The sequence below is a fragment of the Catharus ustulatus genome, chromosome 2 (genome assembly GCF_009819885.2).
Source record: "Catharus ustulatus isolate bCatUst1 chromosome 2, bCatUst1.pri.v2, whole genome shotgun sequence".
Classification (NCBI taxonomy): domain Eukaryota; kingdom Metazoa; phylum Chordata; class Aves; order Passeriformes; family Turdidae; genus Catharus; species Catharus ustulatus.
Genome location: NC_046222.1, coordinates 58,490,066 through 58,509,189, shown reverse-complemented (window position 1 = coordinate 58,509,189; position 19,124 = coordinate 58,490,066). Strand labels below are relative to the sequence as shown.

Genomic DNA, 19,124 nt, shown 5'->3' with positions numbered 1-19,124 from the left:
TCTGAAAATTCTTCCAAAGTCAGATAGAGTTACCTATGAAGAATCTCTCCTTATCACCTTTCACTTGAAGGAAAAATAATTCCTAGTTCCCTCAAATTTGATATTAATTTCATATGCCAAAGAAGAAAATCACTGCACACATTAGGGCTGCAAGAGAACTTTGTTTCACTGTGATACAGAACATAAAAATGCTAAGCTGACAAAAGACAAGAGATTTAAGAGACATTAGACCGTGGGGGGAAAAAAAGAGGAAAAGAATGCCACAGTCCCTGTAAAACTGCCTTTGACACACTTAATGGGCACAGAAGGAACACAGAATAGCTATCCTCATCAGATCAGTGTTTAGGTTCTCTCAACAAGGGTGGTATCTCTCTCAACAAGATGACAAGAAACTCAAAAAGTTCCATTTCAGCCACTCGAGGTGAAGCGAAATGTCTTCCTAATTTTTCAGTTGATACTTGTTTTATGGCAGAACATAAAACTGCATCAAACTCTTGATATCAAAAAGCAACGGCCTCTGAAATTCTGAATTACCAGCCTAAGCTGTACAGCCAGCATATTCAAAGAATTATTTTTCAGTGACCAAATATTTGGGAACCTTTCACAGAACCACACACGCTGCACAAGTACCACTCGTGAAACTGCATATGAGGGTGCACTGGATGCTCATTATGTGTTAAAGAGCCAATACAACTCCTGTCACACTGCCACTTGGTGCCTTACCATGAGTCATGGAGACCTTTCTAGGATGAAAAAGGATTACGTCGAAGTGTTGAATAACATTGAGATTCTATGGAGCTAAGCCTAATGAGCTTTTTGAGTACAGTAATTTCACGATCATAAGGCGCACCGGACTATAAGGTGCACCCCCCCGGGAGCTGGCAAATTTCGCAACTTTGTAGATCAGATAAGATGCACTGGACTATAGGGCGCACTTTTTTTTTCAGCAAGGCTCCGCCCCCAGCTCCCCCCACGCGGTTGCTGGCTGAGGCCCCGCCTCAACCCAGCAGTCATTGGTCCCCAGGCCTGCCTGTGCCCGGCGGGGCCGGGCTATGCCTGCCACCGCTCCGTGGAGCATCCCCAGAGCCGGGGCATGCCCGCCGCCGCTCTGTGTAGGGTCCCCAGGGCCCCGCTGCTTCGGGAGTTCCCTGGCACTCTGGGTGTCACGCGCCCCACTGGACCCCCGCGCTGCCGGTGCACTCCGGGAGTTCCCTGGCGGCTCCGGGTGACCTGATGCCGGCAGGCTCGCCCCACACCACCGCTGCCCAGTTTCCGGCAGCTTTCCCACCCCGCGCGGTGGCCGCCTCGATGCCGGCAGCTTTGCCCCCCCGCCCAGGCTGCGCCGCTGCCCTTTCCCTCCCCCGCGCGGCCGCTGCCCCGATGCCGCTGGGCACGGCCCGGCACTGGCCTGATGCCGCCGCCGGGTGGGCTCTGCTCGGCTGGGGACTGTTGCGGGCTCGCACTTCCAGGTTGGCAAATATCGCAACTTTGTACATCAGATAAGGCGCACCGGACTATAAGGCGCACTTCCGGTTTTGGGGGAAAGTTTTAGTCAAAAGGGTGCGCCTTAGAGTAGTGAAATTACTGTATTTTTTTTTACATAAAAAACATTTAACTGTGTAATATCTCAAACTACTTGAAAAGGTAAACTACTTGAAAAGGCAACCCATATAGCTTCTGTAGACTTAAAAAAAAAAAAAAAATAGTAATAAAGGAAAAAATCAAGGAGCCCCAAAACCAATCAGCTGTACTTGTACACGAGAACAAGATTACATTTTTCAAAATCCTCTGTAGCAAATACATAAAGGGTTGTACCAGAGTGCTGGAGAACAAAACAACAAACCCTACTATAGTTATACAAGGCTGCAGGGGGAAAAAAAAAAAAAAAAAAAAAAATCAAGCTAGTCCAAAAGGATAAAAAAAAAAAAATTACACCTTAGACAAAGCAGTCAGAATACTCCTCAATTTATGAAAGAATGTTTTAAAACAACGTTACTATTTTAAGTAAGCTCAATCTCATCCACAATTATATATCAGAACTAGTCTTAGGGTTTCTATTAATTTTAAGTTTCTACTTCATATCTAAAAATCAATCTTAATTGATTATAAACACATTGAAGTCCCTTAAGTATATCACTTCTGGAGTCACAGAATTCTGGACATTTGGTAAGATTACTTCATCCCCAGTTACTATACAAATCAGCAAACCAAAATTATTTAAATGTGTGGGTGATACAACTAGTCAGAAGGTCAGGTCATTGCATCTCATTTTGTATGCTGGGATACAGCACCCTTAAACAAAATTAAAATTTAGGTTTCATTTACAGGGTGCTTAATAATGTACATTCTCTGCACAGAAAAAACAATCAGATGCTGCAACAGTAAGTGGTATGAATTTTAATTATTTTAACTACTTATAGCTATACCAATTGTGTCAGAATGAAGGCTAAAGCATAACCAGCATTTCACTAAAAAAACCTACCTATCATTGTAACAACAAGATAGGGAGCTCAGTGTGGTGCTCATCCAGAGCATCCACCTCATTAAGTTGAATACCTCAGCACTGTCAACTTTTAAATCAACACATTTAGACCACTTCCCTTACAAACCATCAGAAATGAAGAGGCAGAAAACAGATGTTTTTATCCAGGCAGCACATCAATACTGCCAGCTGCCCCTCAGCCAGCTAGTTGCCTACCCCCACTCTCCTGCAGGCCAGCCTGCACATACCAGCCTCAAGCTAGCCCATGCAAGTGGGAAAAGCCAGGATCATCTTGACAAGATGAACACCACAGGCTAATGTCAGCTTTGGCTATTCTGTGAATGCAAAGCTATGTTTCCAGGAACTTTAGTAAGACAAGCGTTTAATTCCTTTGAAAATACAGCTATTAACTGGAGAGAACAAATTCACTGGTCAATTCTAATTTCTCTGAACCTACAAACATCATTAAATTCTTTATTTCTGCTTTTGCCTCTCAACATTACAGAAACAGGTCTCAGAAAATCAGAAGTTACATGCTTAGAGGAAAGAGCTACCCTGAACACATAGCTGGGTTAGCAAAGCAGCTTGATTAAACATACAGCGTGCCCAAACAGCTTAGCATTTGCAAATCAATTCTAGACTACGTCCACCTGCCTAACTGAAAGAAAAAACTGGCCCAGTTCCAACATCTGGATTGGACTTAACTACTGTCTTCCCTCTTGCATACAAGCATACCCTTGAGTAGAATTTATATACTTGACAACATAGGTGCAAGACGGTAAAAGGTGATGTCTGTATTGATGAAGTAAACTGTTCTTACCTAGAAACAGCTTTACTGGCCTTTTTTCCCTATTCCTTCCCTGACACCTCTTAACAAGTATGAAATACTGCAATGTATATGAAAATGCAGAAGCCTCAGGAGTCAGGCTGGTTTGAGGCAGAAAAAAATCCCCATCAAAAATGCTTGTTTGTATATAACTGATGAGATGATTAAGATTGTCAGCTGCCTATCTTTTGTCAACATCAGAAGCTAAATATTCCTAATTTGCATAGGCATACAATTAGTATGTGTAAAGTTGAGACTTAAACTGATGATATTGTTCTGATAACAGCTGGCTTCAGATAAAAACAAAGACAAAAAAGACTGACAGGACGTGACACTGCTGTTCTACCTGTTCACACTCTCAAAGTGCATATCCCTTACTCCAAGAATTGCAAATATATCACAATACAGGAGGGAAGAATTCTGGGACTGCATTGTGATGATCTGAATGCAGCTACTTAAGCACAACTGGAAGAATCAAAAACAATGATGCTCTGGACACCAAACCCATCTAGTTATTTTGGACATACAAATGATATGACATCCATGCCAGAGTAAACCAAATGTTTAGTCCAAAATAACCCTTCTAGCTAGGTTTATATACCCTTATTTACAAGCAACATGGATTATTACTCATCTTTTTTCCCCGCAGTGTATGTTCTAGGCAGACTCTTCTTCCCCAAGCCCAATTTGAGACTCACCTAACTGCTAAGTGCTCCTATATAAAGCTCCAAATTGTCCTTCTAAGAAAAAAAGAAGGGAATTTTTTTTTTCTCAGTTGTATAGACTACAAAGTTAGAACAACTTCACTTCTGGCTTTGTTATCACAGCTCCACATTACATTATGCTGACCTAGTTAAAAAATGCAGGCAGGGGGCATGGATTCCACAGTACAAGCAACAGATTTACCAAAGCAGCCAAACAAACTTAAAATGTGTCTGTACCTCGATCTGATACTCCAAGACAGTTTTATTTCATTTGATTACTATTTGACTCAGAAGGTACTTGCTCCTCTTTTAGGTAAACATTCTATTATTTTGCAGAAGGTATGAAAGCTTAGTTGAGATTCCCTGTGTGCTGCAGGACCTTAATATTTTAAAGCTTCCTTTTGGCTTGTAACGTTTAACACGGTTAACTAACTACTACTACTACAGTTAACTAACTAACTACTTACACAGATAACTACTTACATTAAGAGCACAGTGCAGTATTTATGCTACTGTATTTTATGCCATGATCTGTCTGGGACCTATGTTCCTCAGGGTTAATAAAGGTCACTAAAAGAAAACTAGTTATTTTGCAGTTGGAGCTGCCACCCTTTTTTTTTTTAAATTCCCAGTTTGGGGCCCCAGAAATTAAGCCCAGCTGCCCTTCTGTTAACTGGTCTGTGGCAAGATAATTCAAGTATCTGAACCTCAGCAAACTGGATGAATGAGAGATCTACCGTAACTCTTTTAGTTAGCGGTGGGTAATGACTCACTGAAGTCAGACTCTCATGCCAATATGGAAAGCCACAAACCTCCAATTATTGCCGCTCATGATGCTGACTCACCTGAAAGCCCTGTGGAAGCAGACAGAGCTGGCCATCCACATTGTCTGCTTCTACTGGTTCAAAAGATCTTGGAAGAAAAGCAATTGCTATGTTTATTTCTTACCAATTCTTCTGTAAGGATTTTTTTTTAGGTCCTGATATCCTCTCTGCAACTGTTCAATCTCCATACTGAGCTACTACCAGCAAAAAAGTGAGAAGCAAGCACTCACGTCTCCATATTCATATACCCATTTTACAAGTACAAATCTCTCAAACAACCCTCAGGAGACTGGACTTGAAGCAAGTTAGTTGGCTGCATTCACCACAAACAGCACAAATACTGAAGGACATGAAGCAGTCAGGAATACAATGAGAATGTTATCTGTTGGTGTGATATAGAATAAAAGAGCTGGAATTCTCTTATTCAACATCAAAACTCAGGGAAGGAATACAAAACCTAGTCAATTTTCAGTTACTACTGTTGTGTGAATCAAGAACATTACACCCTGTCAGAAGTTGTACAGCACTTCCATTCAGACATAGATCTTAACATTGTTAATCACAGCTTTACTGCCATAAGACCAAAGATCACAATGCATCCATGTGGGCTTCACCTGAAGGCAAAATCAAGTTTCCAGGTAATTCAACAGCATCCTGAGAGAAACTCATCACTGCACAACAGCTGGCCTGCACAAACCAACAGGTGGGCAGCAAGGATCACCAACTAATTCCAAGTACTACTTTTGACTGGTCCTAACAAGGCAAGGAACCTCTCCACAGTGTCACAAAAAGCAGTGGCAATGCAGTCACTTGCCATCTCCATTTTGACAAGGTCTACACTGAAAAACTTAACTGTGGTGTTTGGTCATTTATGCTGCAGCCCAAAAGAAACTGATGGATACCTGTATCAAGATTTCTTCTCCTCCCGTATCTTTTGGAAAGAGAAGGGCATACTGAATTTCACAAAGATGCCAGCTCTGCCTTATCTGAATACTGTAATACACCAAATAAACACCAAGAATAGTGGAAACCAAGATAGGCAAATTACAAGTGATTCCTACTCATGCTTCTTTTGTAAGTTAGAAGATTAAGGCTTCTTGACACATTAAATACGTACAAGGATTTGAGATTTGGTCCTTTTGTTACAGGAATCTGCTTTTGCCAGTAACAAACTTCTAAAAAGGTAATTGTTATTTTCCTATATTGCATGAGCAATGTAGTAAATGCTTTAGAGTTTCTGGAAAGAGAAGCTTAACCTGTCCTTGAGGGAGAACAACTGAAGTACCTATACAACTCCTTGAGCTCATCTAAGACATTACACACCCTCTGTCCGCCCCTACAGTTTCTAAGCAAGCATCCCTGCCATCTTTTTTTGAGCAAGGAAAGCAGCAGACCTGTCTAGTCAAGTGGAAAACCTGACTGCCTTCACAGAAGATAAGAAGGCCCTTTTCCCTTCCACAGTCCAGAAGACTAGAAGAGTCTGCAAAGAGTCTAGAAGACCAAGACAGTTTCATTTTTTTACTAATAGATGTTAGAAACCAAACCCACCACCTAAAACAATATTTCCCAGACAAAATACCCTATTCGTTTGTGTACAGGACATCAAAGTAGCAAATCAAAATAAGGACCTTTCATGGTAACCAGGTACAAACTGACTAAAATTTTGATCTACAGATGAACACAAAACTTTAAATACTAATTTCACGATTATAAGCCGCACCATTTTGACTAAAATTTTGATCCCACCCCGGAAATGCGGTTTACACTCAGGAGCAGCCAATATATGAAAAAAGTTCTGAAATTTCCCAATCCTGAAGTGCGAGCCAAGGTGCCGAGCCCAGCACCTGCCAGTAAAACCCGGGATTGCGCGATTGTTACAAATTGGTTACTCTGTTGCATGGCGGGTGGAGGCAGGCTCTGTGCCGGCAGTGCAGTGGGGGAAGCAGGGGGCTCCGTCCCTGCCTGCCGCCACTGCGGATGCCAGCAGGTTCCATCCCCGCCTGCCGCGGTGGGGCAGCAGCAGGGCGAGCGAATGAGCCCGGCGGCAGCGGCGGCCGGCCCCAAGCAGCCACGCCAAGCTGGGCCACCTAGCCCCATCAGCAGCCCCGAGCAGGCCAAGCCCGCCTGGCCCCGAGCCGAGCCAGTAAAACCCGCTATGCCGCGATTCTGGTACTAATTGGCAACTTTGCTGCACGCGGGTCCTCGCTGCGAACAACAGTGCAGCTTATAATCAGGTGCGGCTTATATATGGACAAAGACCTAAAAAGTTGCTGACACCTGGAGCTGCGGCTTATAACCAGGTGCGGTTTGTAATCGTGAAATTAAATTAAATTAAAATGCAAAAACTTATATGAAATTATAGATAACCACTTTCAAGAAATTACAAATTACAAAATTAAGTGTTTGGTCAGAAAGGCTTCATAGATTTATGGGACAAACACCACAAGACCAGAGATTCTAAAGCTTGCCAAACATTTATACTAGTTTCCCTTAGGAAGGAGAGAAAAAAAAAACAAAAAACCAAACAAACAAAAAAAAAACCCCAAGGCTAAATACTAGCCAGATATCTTATTGTGCATTTTGTGTTTGAATAAAGGAGTAAAGACACTCCCTTTTCAGATACTTAAGCACTCTTCAACTGTAATATCAAAGTACCTGAGACAATCATTCTATGAATCCATGATATATTTATAAGCAGCTCCCTGTGAAGTGAGGAAAGAAGTTTTGTTATTCCATCTATAACATGGGAAAATAATCGTAACTTGCTTACATTCACAGGCTGCCATGAAAAAAAAAACCAACAAATCAAGTCCTTAGAGAGCTAGGCTATATTCAACCACAGCAAACTTTTTTGGTAATAATATTACATAGCTCAAATGAAATCAGATTTTCTTTGCTGTTTTTTGAAGGATATAATCAAAAAGCAAGGAAAAAGATTAAACATGTGCTAGCTGCCTAATTAAATCTATGAAGAGATCATTCTGCTCAAGATGCAAGAGAAAACAACAAACCCAGCTGACAACGCAGGAAGATGGAGCATTAGGAATAAGAAAATACACTCTAGCAGCATCCCACAATCTTACGAACCTTGTCAGCTGCCCTTCTGATGTGACAGAAACATAGAATTAGTGTGCTTACATTACTTAAACATTTTGGGTACCATACTTCTCTCCTTGAGGATTCCTTCAGTTTCTCAAAATTCCAATTTATACATCCTTCCATTAAAAAAAAGGTGCTGTCACATTGATTGCACACGTCAGTGCTCCTTTAACGCCACTGAGGTTGCTCCTCAGTGCTGTTTCACCAGTGCTATGAACACTATGGATTCTTCTTGCACATCTGGCGAACAGGACATTAGTTAACAGGACCCTGATGCATCGCAGCAGGGCTCTCATTTCAGGACCTTCTCCTGATGTGGAAAGCCTTCTGTATCTGGCTGAAAGTTGAATTTTTATTGCAGAGAAATCACTATCACTGACTTTGAATCTAACATTACACATGCATGAAAAGAGGTGAGAGGCCCTGATATCAAAAAGCTACATGCAAAGAGTATTTGCTGGTCAGGGTGACTTTAGTTACCTCAACAAGACTCAACATCTCTCTGCAGAATTCCATCAACCTTCCGACTTACACTGCAGTTGACTAAGAAAAGGCAAGGACTAGGACTCCAAGAAAAGCAAACCAGAAATCTGACACTGCACTTGGCCAGGAACCCCCTACTACACCCCTGAAAACCTGGGCACAAGCCTCTCCAGCACCATGTGAGACTGACAACCTTCACCCCACACACATGAGTTCTGACTATGTTCCACATCAGCAAGTTTGCAGCGGGGCTTGAACACTCAATAAAACACATCTCCATCAAGGCTTGCAAGTCTTGAAAGGAAGTTCTTTCTCCAAACTGATTTTGCGAATCACTTCTCTATCACCACTTCCAAAAGTCCACCTATTACTGATTTTGACAACAACAAAGGTTAAAAATGCCCAAGAAGAGGTCCTCAGCTTATGAGACATGACAGAGTATGAGGGACACGAGTAATTCAGTAACAGATATTTGACTAAAGATACAAATTTGTCTCCTGTTCTACAGACACTAGTACATTATATATTCCTATTTTGTACTTGCTGTATTTTTTAAATACACACAAAATCAAGTTTAAAGCTGACTGCAACATTTGTTTAACCTGAGAAAGGAGACAAGTGTCAGATGACCCAGAGGAACCTCCACAGTGGATTTAATGGTGTTAATCTGACTGTGAAGGGATAACAATCCAACAGTTAAATACCACTAGACAAGATATATCTTCTCCCCTTCACACTGACCTCTTTGAGCCACCACTGGTCTTCTCCAGATGTGAAGGGCTGGCTCAGGAAGCTAAGGGAGCAGAAAATTAAAGAAACATGAAGAGCTTTGCAACTAGTTCACTCCAAGGCACAGACAGTTCTGATGCAGGACTAACTTTTTGGGAAAAAACAGTGCTTTTGACTACCCACATCAAATTCTGTGAAACAGAATACAAAGTCCAGTTTCTACTATTATATTAGTACAGTAATTTCACGAATACAAGCCGCAACAATTTGACCAAAATTTTGGTGGAAACCCGGAAGTGCGGCTAATATTCCGGGGCGGCTAATCTATTAACAAAATTCTAAAAGCTGCCAACACGGAAGTGAGAGCCCGCGGCAGCCCCAAGCCAAGCTGGAGCCCGGCCGGCCCCGGCAGAGGTGGGAAAGCCTGGCAGAGGCGGGGCCAGCAGTGTGGGGGGCGGGCGGCTGAGCCTGAGCCAGCAGGGCGGGGCAGGGGGGGCGGCAGAGCCTGAGCCAGCAGGGCGGGGGAGCCCGGGAGAACTGGGGCTAGGAGTGCAGGGGAGCATGGCAGAAGCAGGAAGGCCGGCGGGTGGGGCTGCCTGGCAGCGGGGGAAGCCCAGCATAATCGGGGCCAGCAGCGTGGGGGAGCCCGGCGGTGCGGGGGCCTGCAGTGCCGGCCAGGGCGAGCAAACGCGGCGGCGGTGCAGACGGGAGGGGGCGGCCGGCGAGCCCGCCGGCGGGGCTGGGGAACGCGGCGCGGCCGGCGAGCCCGCCGGCGGGGCTGGGGAACGCGGCGCGGCCGGCGAGCCCGCCGGCGGGGCTGGGGAACGCGGCAGCGGGGCGGTGCTGACGGGAGAGGGGGGCCAGCGAGCCCGGCGGCGGCGGCAGTACCACCCGGCCAGCCCCGCCGAGCCGTGGCGCTGAGCTGGGCCACCCGGCCCCGTCGGCAACCATGAGCGGGCCGAGCCTGCCTGGCCCCGCCCCGAGCCAGTAAAGCCCGCTATGCCGCGATCCTCTTACTAATTGGCCAATTTGTGAAAGCTGCGCACGAACGAAAGTGCGGCTAATATTCAGGGTGCGGCTTATCTATTGACAAAGACAGCAACATTGTCGAGGCACCGGGGGTGCGGCTTATAATCCGTGCGGCTTGTATTCGTGAAACTACTGTAATTTGGAACGTCAACTCAGTGTCAGAGTTTCCCACAGCAGGTATTTTGGAAAAACTGACACTCTATTCTTGGAAAAGATAGAGGTTTTGGCTTTCTTTTTCAAATCAGGTCAGTTGACAATTTGTCTTTACTACTTGATGACACGACCCATTCATTGCCTCCTCTAGCCTGTCATAAATTAGATGCCTCATTCCACTTGTAATCCCACAACAAATATAAACCTGATCAGTTACTTGTAGTTGGTGCATGCTCCTAATTGTTGTCTTTTCATATAGCACAGTTTTAGAGGGCAAAGCATCCTGCTTGGATATGTGCTAGAACTGTACAATTGTAAAAGCCTCAAAGAACTTACGCAAGAAAGAGTTAAAGAGTTCTTTAAAACTAGACTGATACACCACTACCAGCTGTGACCAGACTTCAATATTCAAATTAAAAATCAATCCTTCCATAAAAAAAGCTTTAGAGATACCAGTGCCACTGCTGTAGTGTTAGAAATACACAAGAATTAAGAAAAACAAATTTTGTAATTACAGGAAGATTACCAGAGGCTTGGTATATCACAACAGCAAACAGCAATAATTGGGCCTCAATACAGCAAGCACAGATCCCAATCAGCTTATGAAGATTATGTTCATCATGAGATACCATCTCCAAATTGCATTCTCCACAGGTATTTTGGAAATAAACAATGATTTCCTAATGTATCTGTGTATTTAAATCTTTTAAAATGCAATGCACTCAGTTGATTTTGAACCTTAAAGAAAACACTACACAGTACATCTAAATGGAATTATTAGGTGTTTGCTTTCTGCCAAGAGTCACGAACATTTCAGTGTTATGCTATTTACCTGTAGACTAAAGCTTGGAAAATTCTGCAGCAATAGCAACCAAAGAGGCTTCCCACATCTGTACCTTACTTCCTATCCATGCAGTTCTTTCCAAGGTACAAAGATGTACAGTAATTTCACGATTGCAAGCTGCACTGACTGTAAGCCGCATCTCCGGGTGTCGGCAACATTTGGTTCTTTGTCCACACATAAGCCTCACTCAATTATAAGCCGCTCTGTCGTTCGCAGCGAGGATCCGCGTACAACAAAGTTGCCAATTAGTAACAGAATCACGGGATGGCGGGGTTTACGGGCTCAGCTCGGGGCCAGGTGGGCTCGGCCCGCTCGGGGCTGCCAACGGGGCCAGGTGGCCCAGCTCAGTACTGTCGCTCAGCGGGGCTGCTTGGGGTCAGCTGCCGCCAGGCTCGCTCGCCCCGGCCCAGCCCTGCGGTGGTAGGCAGGCACAGAGCCCCCCCGCCCGCTCCCACGGCACTGGTGGGAGGTGGGCACGCAGCCTCCCCGCCTCTCCCTTGGGCCGCGGGGCCGGCAGGAGGGAGCCCCCGCCTTCCCCCTCCACCTTCCGCGGTGCCGGCACGGAGCCCACCTGCATCCACCGTGCAACAGAGTAACCAATTTGTAACAATCGCGCAATCCCAGGTTTTAGTGGCAGGTGCTTGGCACCTCGGCTGCACTCCCGGGGTTGGAAATTTCAGAAATTTTTTCATATATTAGCCGCATTTCCAGGGTGGGATCAAAATTCTAGTCAAAATGGTGCGGCTTATAATCGTGAAATTACTGTACATTTGTATTCTCCCAAGAATATATACACTCGGTTTAAAGGGTAATAAAGAAGCAGAAGGAGTTAAAAACTCTACATGAGAGTACTGGATCTTGTATTACATCTAGTTCCCAACAGTAAGTCACCTGACACCTGTGTTTTCACTTTACCTACTGGGACTTAACAAGCCAGTGAACCTTTTAATGCAGCAGGTCCATAATATCTTAAACCTACCTAAATCAACTGTTAAAGCTCTACTCTCTTCTGATATCCTTTCCTGTGTCAAACTGAAAGGCAGAGAGCTGATCAATCAGTACTAAGAAACCTTGAAAGAAACTGCATTGGTACAAAGTATCCACAAGTAACAGGATTTCTGGGTCCGGTACAACACTTACTTGTTTCATGAAGAGGGGAGTAGGGGGAGACAGCAAAAACCGTACTTAGTGCACAGAACAGCATTCAGAAAGGAGCTGGCAGCAGCACGTCTGCTCATTCACTAACACTGTGCAGGTATGGAACCTCCACTGCAAAAAGCCTTTGACACTTGACAGGAGTGGCTTTAAGTCAACCTGTACCTTTTCCCAGATGCCCAGAGACTGCACAGATCTGGCCTCCCCATAACAATGTTCCTCTGCTTGCAAAAAATTCATGGCAGCATGATAGAAAAACGGGACTGAATTCAAGCATCCTCAAAAACTAAATCCTCACTGTTAGCAACACAGGAGCAGTAAACAGAAAATCTGCCAGAGCTGGTGATGGACATCTGGGCTAAGACCACTTTCTTTCTCTGCCTTATTTGGGGTGAGGATGCTGAATGCACAGAATAAAAATGTATCCTTCAAAGCTCCTGATCCCAAAGGTGATATAGACTTAAAGGTGACAACTGCCAGTAACTGGGAAGAAGACATCAGTGACCAGGACTTCTAAAACTAAAAATCAAATAGAGCATAAATAGGTGAATGATTACAGTGGTTGTACTTTCTTTTGATAAATGGCCCTCAACAAATTTCAGAACAATAATGCTACAGCCTAAGCAACAGAATATCAAGGACTTGTCTTCTTGTGACTTATGACTAGGGGTATGACAAGTATACAAAAAGGAAATTTTAATCCCAGTCATTGAAGTGTTTTTACATGAAGTTATTCGGTTTATAACACACTAACTCCTTCCTAGGTTTTGGGTTTCTTTCTCTGGTTGGTAGGTTTTCCTTTAAATGAGTGCACATAGAATTTTAATTCAGTACGCACTTTGCTAATTACATGACCACACAGTCTTGTTATATCACATACAAAAAACACCAGCAAGTCAGGCAGACAGCCCTACAAATTATAACACCTCTGCTCATCAAGACCTTTTCCACAGTTTTAGTCAGGGATGCTCAGTAATCCTTACAGAAAGAAATGGACTGATTGTTAGATCCAGTACCTCAAACATCAGAATTGTGAGCCCACAAATGGGTGCTGGCTATTGTAATGAAGAATAAACAACATTTCTAATCCAAGACATTGAAGGAGTAAATAAGGCAAAGAAAGATGTTATTTAGCAAAGAACAAAGTTGAAGAACTGCAAAAATCAGAAGGCTCAAATTAGGTTTTCTAAAAGGTAGGCTAGCTTAGCTATCAATATAAACAAATAAACACAGTTACAATGGTTGTCACAAATTAAGTGATTGCAAATGTTTAATTTTGTCCTGTAAAGCCTCAACTGTACTGGAATAATCAGTGCTGGATATTTTCGAAGAAAAAAAAAAAATCACTGAGAATTAAGACACATGTCTATAATCAACACAGGAAAGCCTTCTCATTTTATGTGTAACAATTCAAAAGCCTCTTTCACATCTCAGGAGAACACACATTTCAGAAGGCTGAGAGGAGAGAACTGGCAGTTGTTTGTCCCGATGAAGCCATGATCCTTACTGATCAGTTCTGCAGGTTGAGGTTAACTTTGCCTGCTGGTAATCACATGTCAGTACCTATAAAAACAGAAAATCTCACTAATAAAAGAATAGAAATTCATATTAACTGAAGAACACAATTTCCGGTATTTGATTTTGCTGTTATCCCTTTTGAAGGCTCAATATTTTTTGGAATATTAATACCCCAAAATCAGAATTCCAGTTCAATATCAACAACTCTACCTCCCTAAAAGAGGAAGACAACAAAGAGGTATGGAACTTCCACCCAAACCTGAAACTAGAAAAAGGAGAATGAGCCTGTGCAGGTCAAAGATTCAGAACCTTTGATTTCTGCACAACAGATGTGTTCCTTTGCCCTCAGAAAAGCCCAATGAGAAGTTGCACGGGGTACCTAACAAAATCCAAAAGTACTTACTCATCTTTTGTTTCCCTTAAAGTTGCATTAAGAAAAAGCAAAGACAATTATATGGCCCAGTAAACCCAGTAATCATATATGAGTTAACTACAAATTAAAGGAGTAAGTATTTTGGTCTGCCAGAAGAGTCTGTATCCAGAGGGGATCAATAGTAACTCACAAGAATTTAATGTCAGTCAAAGGAAGATCACTAAAGAATGTGTTCAAAGGCAATGACTGTTTCCAGGCAGAAGGTGACTCAAGACCCACTGTTTTCAAACCAAAGCTGAAACTATACAGTTTTGAATATTTTAAATTTTCCAGAAGATATAATCAATATACCAGATGAGGACTTATTATGCCATCATTCTAAACCTTTCATTTCTCTTTGGTGGAATTTGACAAAATGAGAAGATGTAGATCAATGCCAATGAAAGCACTGACGCCTCCTGATTTCCAAAGCTGAGTACAAAAAATTGGAGGCAAGATCTCTATGTAGAACTCTACTGCAGTACAAGGAGCAAACCAAGTGCATTTAATTGCTGACAGTTGGGAATTAGGTATATTTGATTTAGCAAACAAATAGTTTGTGAAGACCCAGTAACTTTGACTACACAGAGACAATCTGTGCAATCAGCAGGTCAGTCTGTGTATCAGCTCCTCAAGAGAGGCACAGTAACTAATGGCAATTATATAGCTCTGCTGTGCTCATTCAATCTCCACTCTAAACTCAACTTACATTGCTTTACTTTTAGAGGCTTAAGTTAGATAAAGTTCACTCCAGAAGGGTGCTTCTAACATGAACTTTTAAATACCCGGATCGGAAAAGAGTCAAAAAGGAGGTTGAGTAGAAAATCACAGACATTTAATACAAATTGTTTTGAAAGACACTGAAACATTTCCAATCTTTCAAAGTCCTTTAAATGAATCTAAATCTCACTTTAGCATATCTCCATGGGTATACAACTTTAAAATATCTCTGCATTTTATCTGTTAGTGCAAAATAAAAACATTACCTAGATTTTAAACCTTTTCAAAAGCAGATATGACCACTTTAACCACATTACCATTATTGAAGCTCTGCACCAGTTTTAGGCTCAGCCACAGAAAGGAAATCAGTCAGCATACTGGAAGACAACCCTAGGGATATACTTCTCCATAACAGCAAATACACCACTCCAAAATAATTACTCCCCTTCAGGGGGAAATCAGAGCTAAGCTACCTTAGCTAGTCCTTGGCAGAAGTAATCTCAGCAAAGCTTAGGCAGTCCATTCCCTCCTTCCTACCCATGGAGGCAGATATTCAATTCCTCTAGTCCTGGGCATGCTATAATATAAGCAAGCGTGGATGACAGATCAGTTCACACCAGGCATGAACATACCTAACCTTTCCCTGTTTAGAGCTCTGATGGATTCAGGCCAGTGACTGAGAAAGCAGCAACAAAGCCAGTAACCAATACGGAGAGATGAGACAAGCACAAAATGAATGAGGAGCAGCAGGAAGAGCCTCACTGGATGAGAAGGGGAAAGAGAAATGCACCACGCCCCCTCCTTACCCTGAGAAGCAACTGCTAAACAGAAGGATGGGCAATTTTTAGTTACTTTCTAACATTAACTAATGTTAGCCAGAAGTGTTGAAGTTATCATACTCCATACATGCAATATATTCCGTGAGAAAGATTCACCGTTGCAGACTTAAATAAAAATTAGACATTACTTTACACTGTGAATGTCATCTTAAAGACACTGCTGCTGCTAAGCCTGACCTGCATAAAATTGTCTCCACCCAAACAATAGCAGCAGAAGTGTGAATTCTGCTAAAATACAAAATGTGCTCTCAGAGGACTAAAATTCCAATCTACTGATTACAAAAGTTAAGAGATAAAATCAAGAGAAGCATGGAAAACACCCTCAGGTGAAGTCAAAGTAATCTGACACATATTTAGATTTTCACTCTAGCGAATCCTAAGCCGATTTCAATCCTAGCCTGATTTCAGAGCTCCCTCCCCCTTCCTTTCCTATTAGAGAAACTTAAACACGAGATTTGGGATCTCCTCTTCCAATTGCGAGCAGAACTGAAGATGAGTTCAATAATGACACAGATCCGGAGACCTCTAGAACATATCTAGGGAATAAGCTCCCAATAACCCTGAAACTCTCAAATTCGGGGGAGCAAACTACTACCCCATTAGCCTTACCAGGCACCGCACTCCTCCCCCATTTAGACGGAGACGCCCAGCAGACCATTACTGATGTGCCTACCAGCATTTGAAAATAAAACATAAAAATTGAACAGAAAAAATGGGTTGATACACGGTAGGACAGGGAACAAAACGGGCTAGCACAGCACACCGTAACAAGGCTCACCGGAGCGTGGGAGCGGTCCCCGGCACCAGCGCAGGCCTCCCGTGCGCGGCAGCGGCAACGCGGGGCGAGGGCAGGGCAGCCCCGAGCCCCGGCGGAAGGGCCGCCACCGCCCCGGGGCCGGCACAAAAGGCGGCCGGCACCATTGTCCGAAGCCACATCCGAGCCCCGAGCCGGGGAAGGCGGCAGGACGGGGAGGCCGCCAGGCTAGCAGCGGGGAGCGCCGCGGGAGGAGAAGGTGCCGCATCCCGCTGGCCCTGCCCGGGCCCCGGCGAGCCGGCGGAGGGGCCCGCGGGCGGCCCGGCCGCGCCAACCCTTCCCCCGCCGCCGCCTCCGCCCCCCGCCGGCCGCGCCCGCCCGCACGACGGCGAAGGAAAAAAACTCCCCTCGGGCGCTCCCCCCGCCGCCTCCTCCTCCCGCCGCGAGCGCGGCCCGGCCCGGCCCCTCCTCTGGCGGCCGCCGGCGGAGGCGGAGGCCGGGCCCGGCCGGGGCCCCGCCGGCCCCACACGCACCTCCGCGTCGCGGCCCTTGTTCTTGAAGCTCTTGATGCGGTGGCTCTCCAGGCCGGTGGCGGCGGCGTTCTCAGCCATGGCGGCTCCCGGCGGCTCCTGCGAGGCGGCTCCGGCGGCTCCCGGCGGCGGCTCGCGCGAGGGGCGGAGGGAAGCGGGACGCGCTCCGTGACGAGCGCGAGGGGGGGAAAACGGGCGGGGAGGGGAGGCGGAGGGGGGGGGTGCCGCTGGCGCGCGCGCGCGCCGTTGCTGAGTGACTGGGAGAGGGGCGGGGGGGCGGGGAACGGAGGGGCGCGAGCGCACGTGACTTGCAGGGCGGGCGGGCGCCGTCCAATCGCGGAGCGGCATCCCGGCTCTGGTCCCGCCCCCGCCCCGCCCTGGTCCCGCCCTCGCAGCGCGTGGCATTCTGGGGCGTGTAGTCCCGGCGGACGGCGGCTCCGCACGTGGAGCGGCGGCCCGGCTGCGCGGTTCCAGCTCGACGCCGGGCGCTCTGGGGCTCCGGGAGAACCGAGGGCCTAAGGAACTGTGCATACAGAATCGCAGAATAGGTCTGGTTGGAAGGGACTACAGTGGGACGTCTGGTTCAATCTCCCTGCTCAGGCAGGGCGAGCCTATAGCACATGGCACAGGACTGTGTCCAAACAGTTCTTGATGTCTTCAATAAAGGAAAACCCACAGTCTCCTCTCTGGGCAAACTGTTCCAGTGTGTGGTCACTCACACAGTAAAAAATTTTTTTCTCGTGTACAGGTGGAACTTGTGCTTCAGTTTCTTCACATTGCCTCTTGTCCTATTGCTCAGCACTGCTGAGAAGAGACTGGCTCCATCCTCTTGGCACCCTCCCTTCACTTATTCATAGGCGTTGATGAGATCTCTCAGTCGTGTCTTCTCAAGGCTGAACAAGTCCAGCTCCACAGCCTTTCCTCATACGAGATGTTCCAGTCCCTTAACCATCTTTGTTGCACTCCACTGGACCTTCTCCAGGAGTTCCATGTCTCTCTCACGTTGAGGAGCCCACTAGACACAGCACTCCAGATGTGGCCTCAGCAGGGCTGAGGAGAGGGCAGGATCACCTCCTTCAACCTGCTGGCAATGTTCTTCCCAGTGTACCCCAGGACTCCGTTGGTCTTGTTAGCTGTGGGTTTGTCCCCCCCAAATGCACTCTGGGGTGATTCCACTGGCACGGTTCACACACAAAGTGGCCTTAGGCAGCTCTGCCCGCCCAGGCTGTGTCCTGGGTCTGCTCTGCACCTCCCTCTGCTCCTCATGACTGTACTAAGGTTGCTGTATGCTGCCTGGGAAATGCTGCACAAGAAGCACCTAAGAAATCCAGGTGTTTTGGGAAACCTTAAGTCCCCTTTGGTGAGTGAGTCTGCCATGCAAGCAAACCCTGCCTGGGAAAAGCAAATCCAGCTGGAGTCCTGTACTTAGCGTAACACAGAGCACAAAGGGGCTCTGCCAGCCCTAGAGATTGTCCCCAAACTGTCCAAATTACTGCCCCACGACTCCCCATGTGCAGCTCTGGGAGAGTTGAGGCAGGCTGCAGACCCAGCACCTCCAGACTGGTGGTAGCCTGGGCACAGCAGTTTGGGTCAAATACAGTGCCCTGAAGTCACACCTGGAATTTTCGTGGTAGAAAAGAGGATGTATGAGGGTGATGTAGCTGTAGACAGTGGTAAGCAGTGATTTAACACCTTGCATAAAGCAGAGTATTGTCCAAGAAAACCAAACCTCCAAAATAATGAAAACATGTAACAGTCAAATTTAGCTCATCTTATACCACATCAGGTTCTGCAACAGATCCTCATAGCTATATATAAATTTTTCACAGACCTCTTTCAGAGTCTCTCCCTCTAATTGACAGCACAGCTTTTTATTTGCCTTCTCCCAACCCCTCTTTGGATCATTCAAGTGACTATAACTTGTACCTCACAGCTCTGGCAAAACAAGGCTTGCAGCCTGATGGAGATGAGTAAAAATCTGGAAGACTAATGCTCTTCCTAATCCTCATTGAGCTGTATGCCA

General features: G+C 45.5%; 1 protein-coding gene across 2 annotated transcripts in view; it reads right to left on the bottom strand.

Moving 5' to 3' along the window:
• Positions 1–17,281, bottom strand: part of KPNA3 (karyopherin subunit alpha 3) — a 50,382-nt gene extending 33,101 nt beyond the window's left edge. Inside the window, exons 1-2 of one of the 2 annotated variants that reach the window (XM_033052007.1) lie at positions 17,105–17,234; positions 9,160–9,211 (exon numbers count right to left, since the gene is read on the bottom strand). Coding sequence is in view for 1 of the 2 variants with exons in the window: in XM_033052006.2 (XP_032907897.1) it covers positions 17,105–17,182 (78 nt within the window). In the remaining variant the exon portion in view is untranslated. Of the gene's footprint in view, positions 1–9,159; positions 9,212–17,104 lie in introns of both variants that reach the window. The other variant, XM_033052006.2, reaches the window with a different exon arrangement.
• Positions 17,282–19,124: the final 1,843 nt, after the last annotated feature.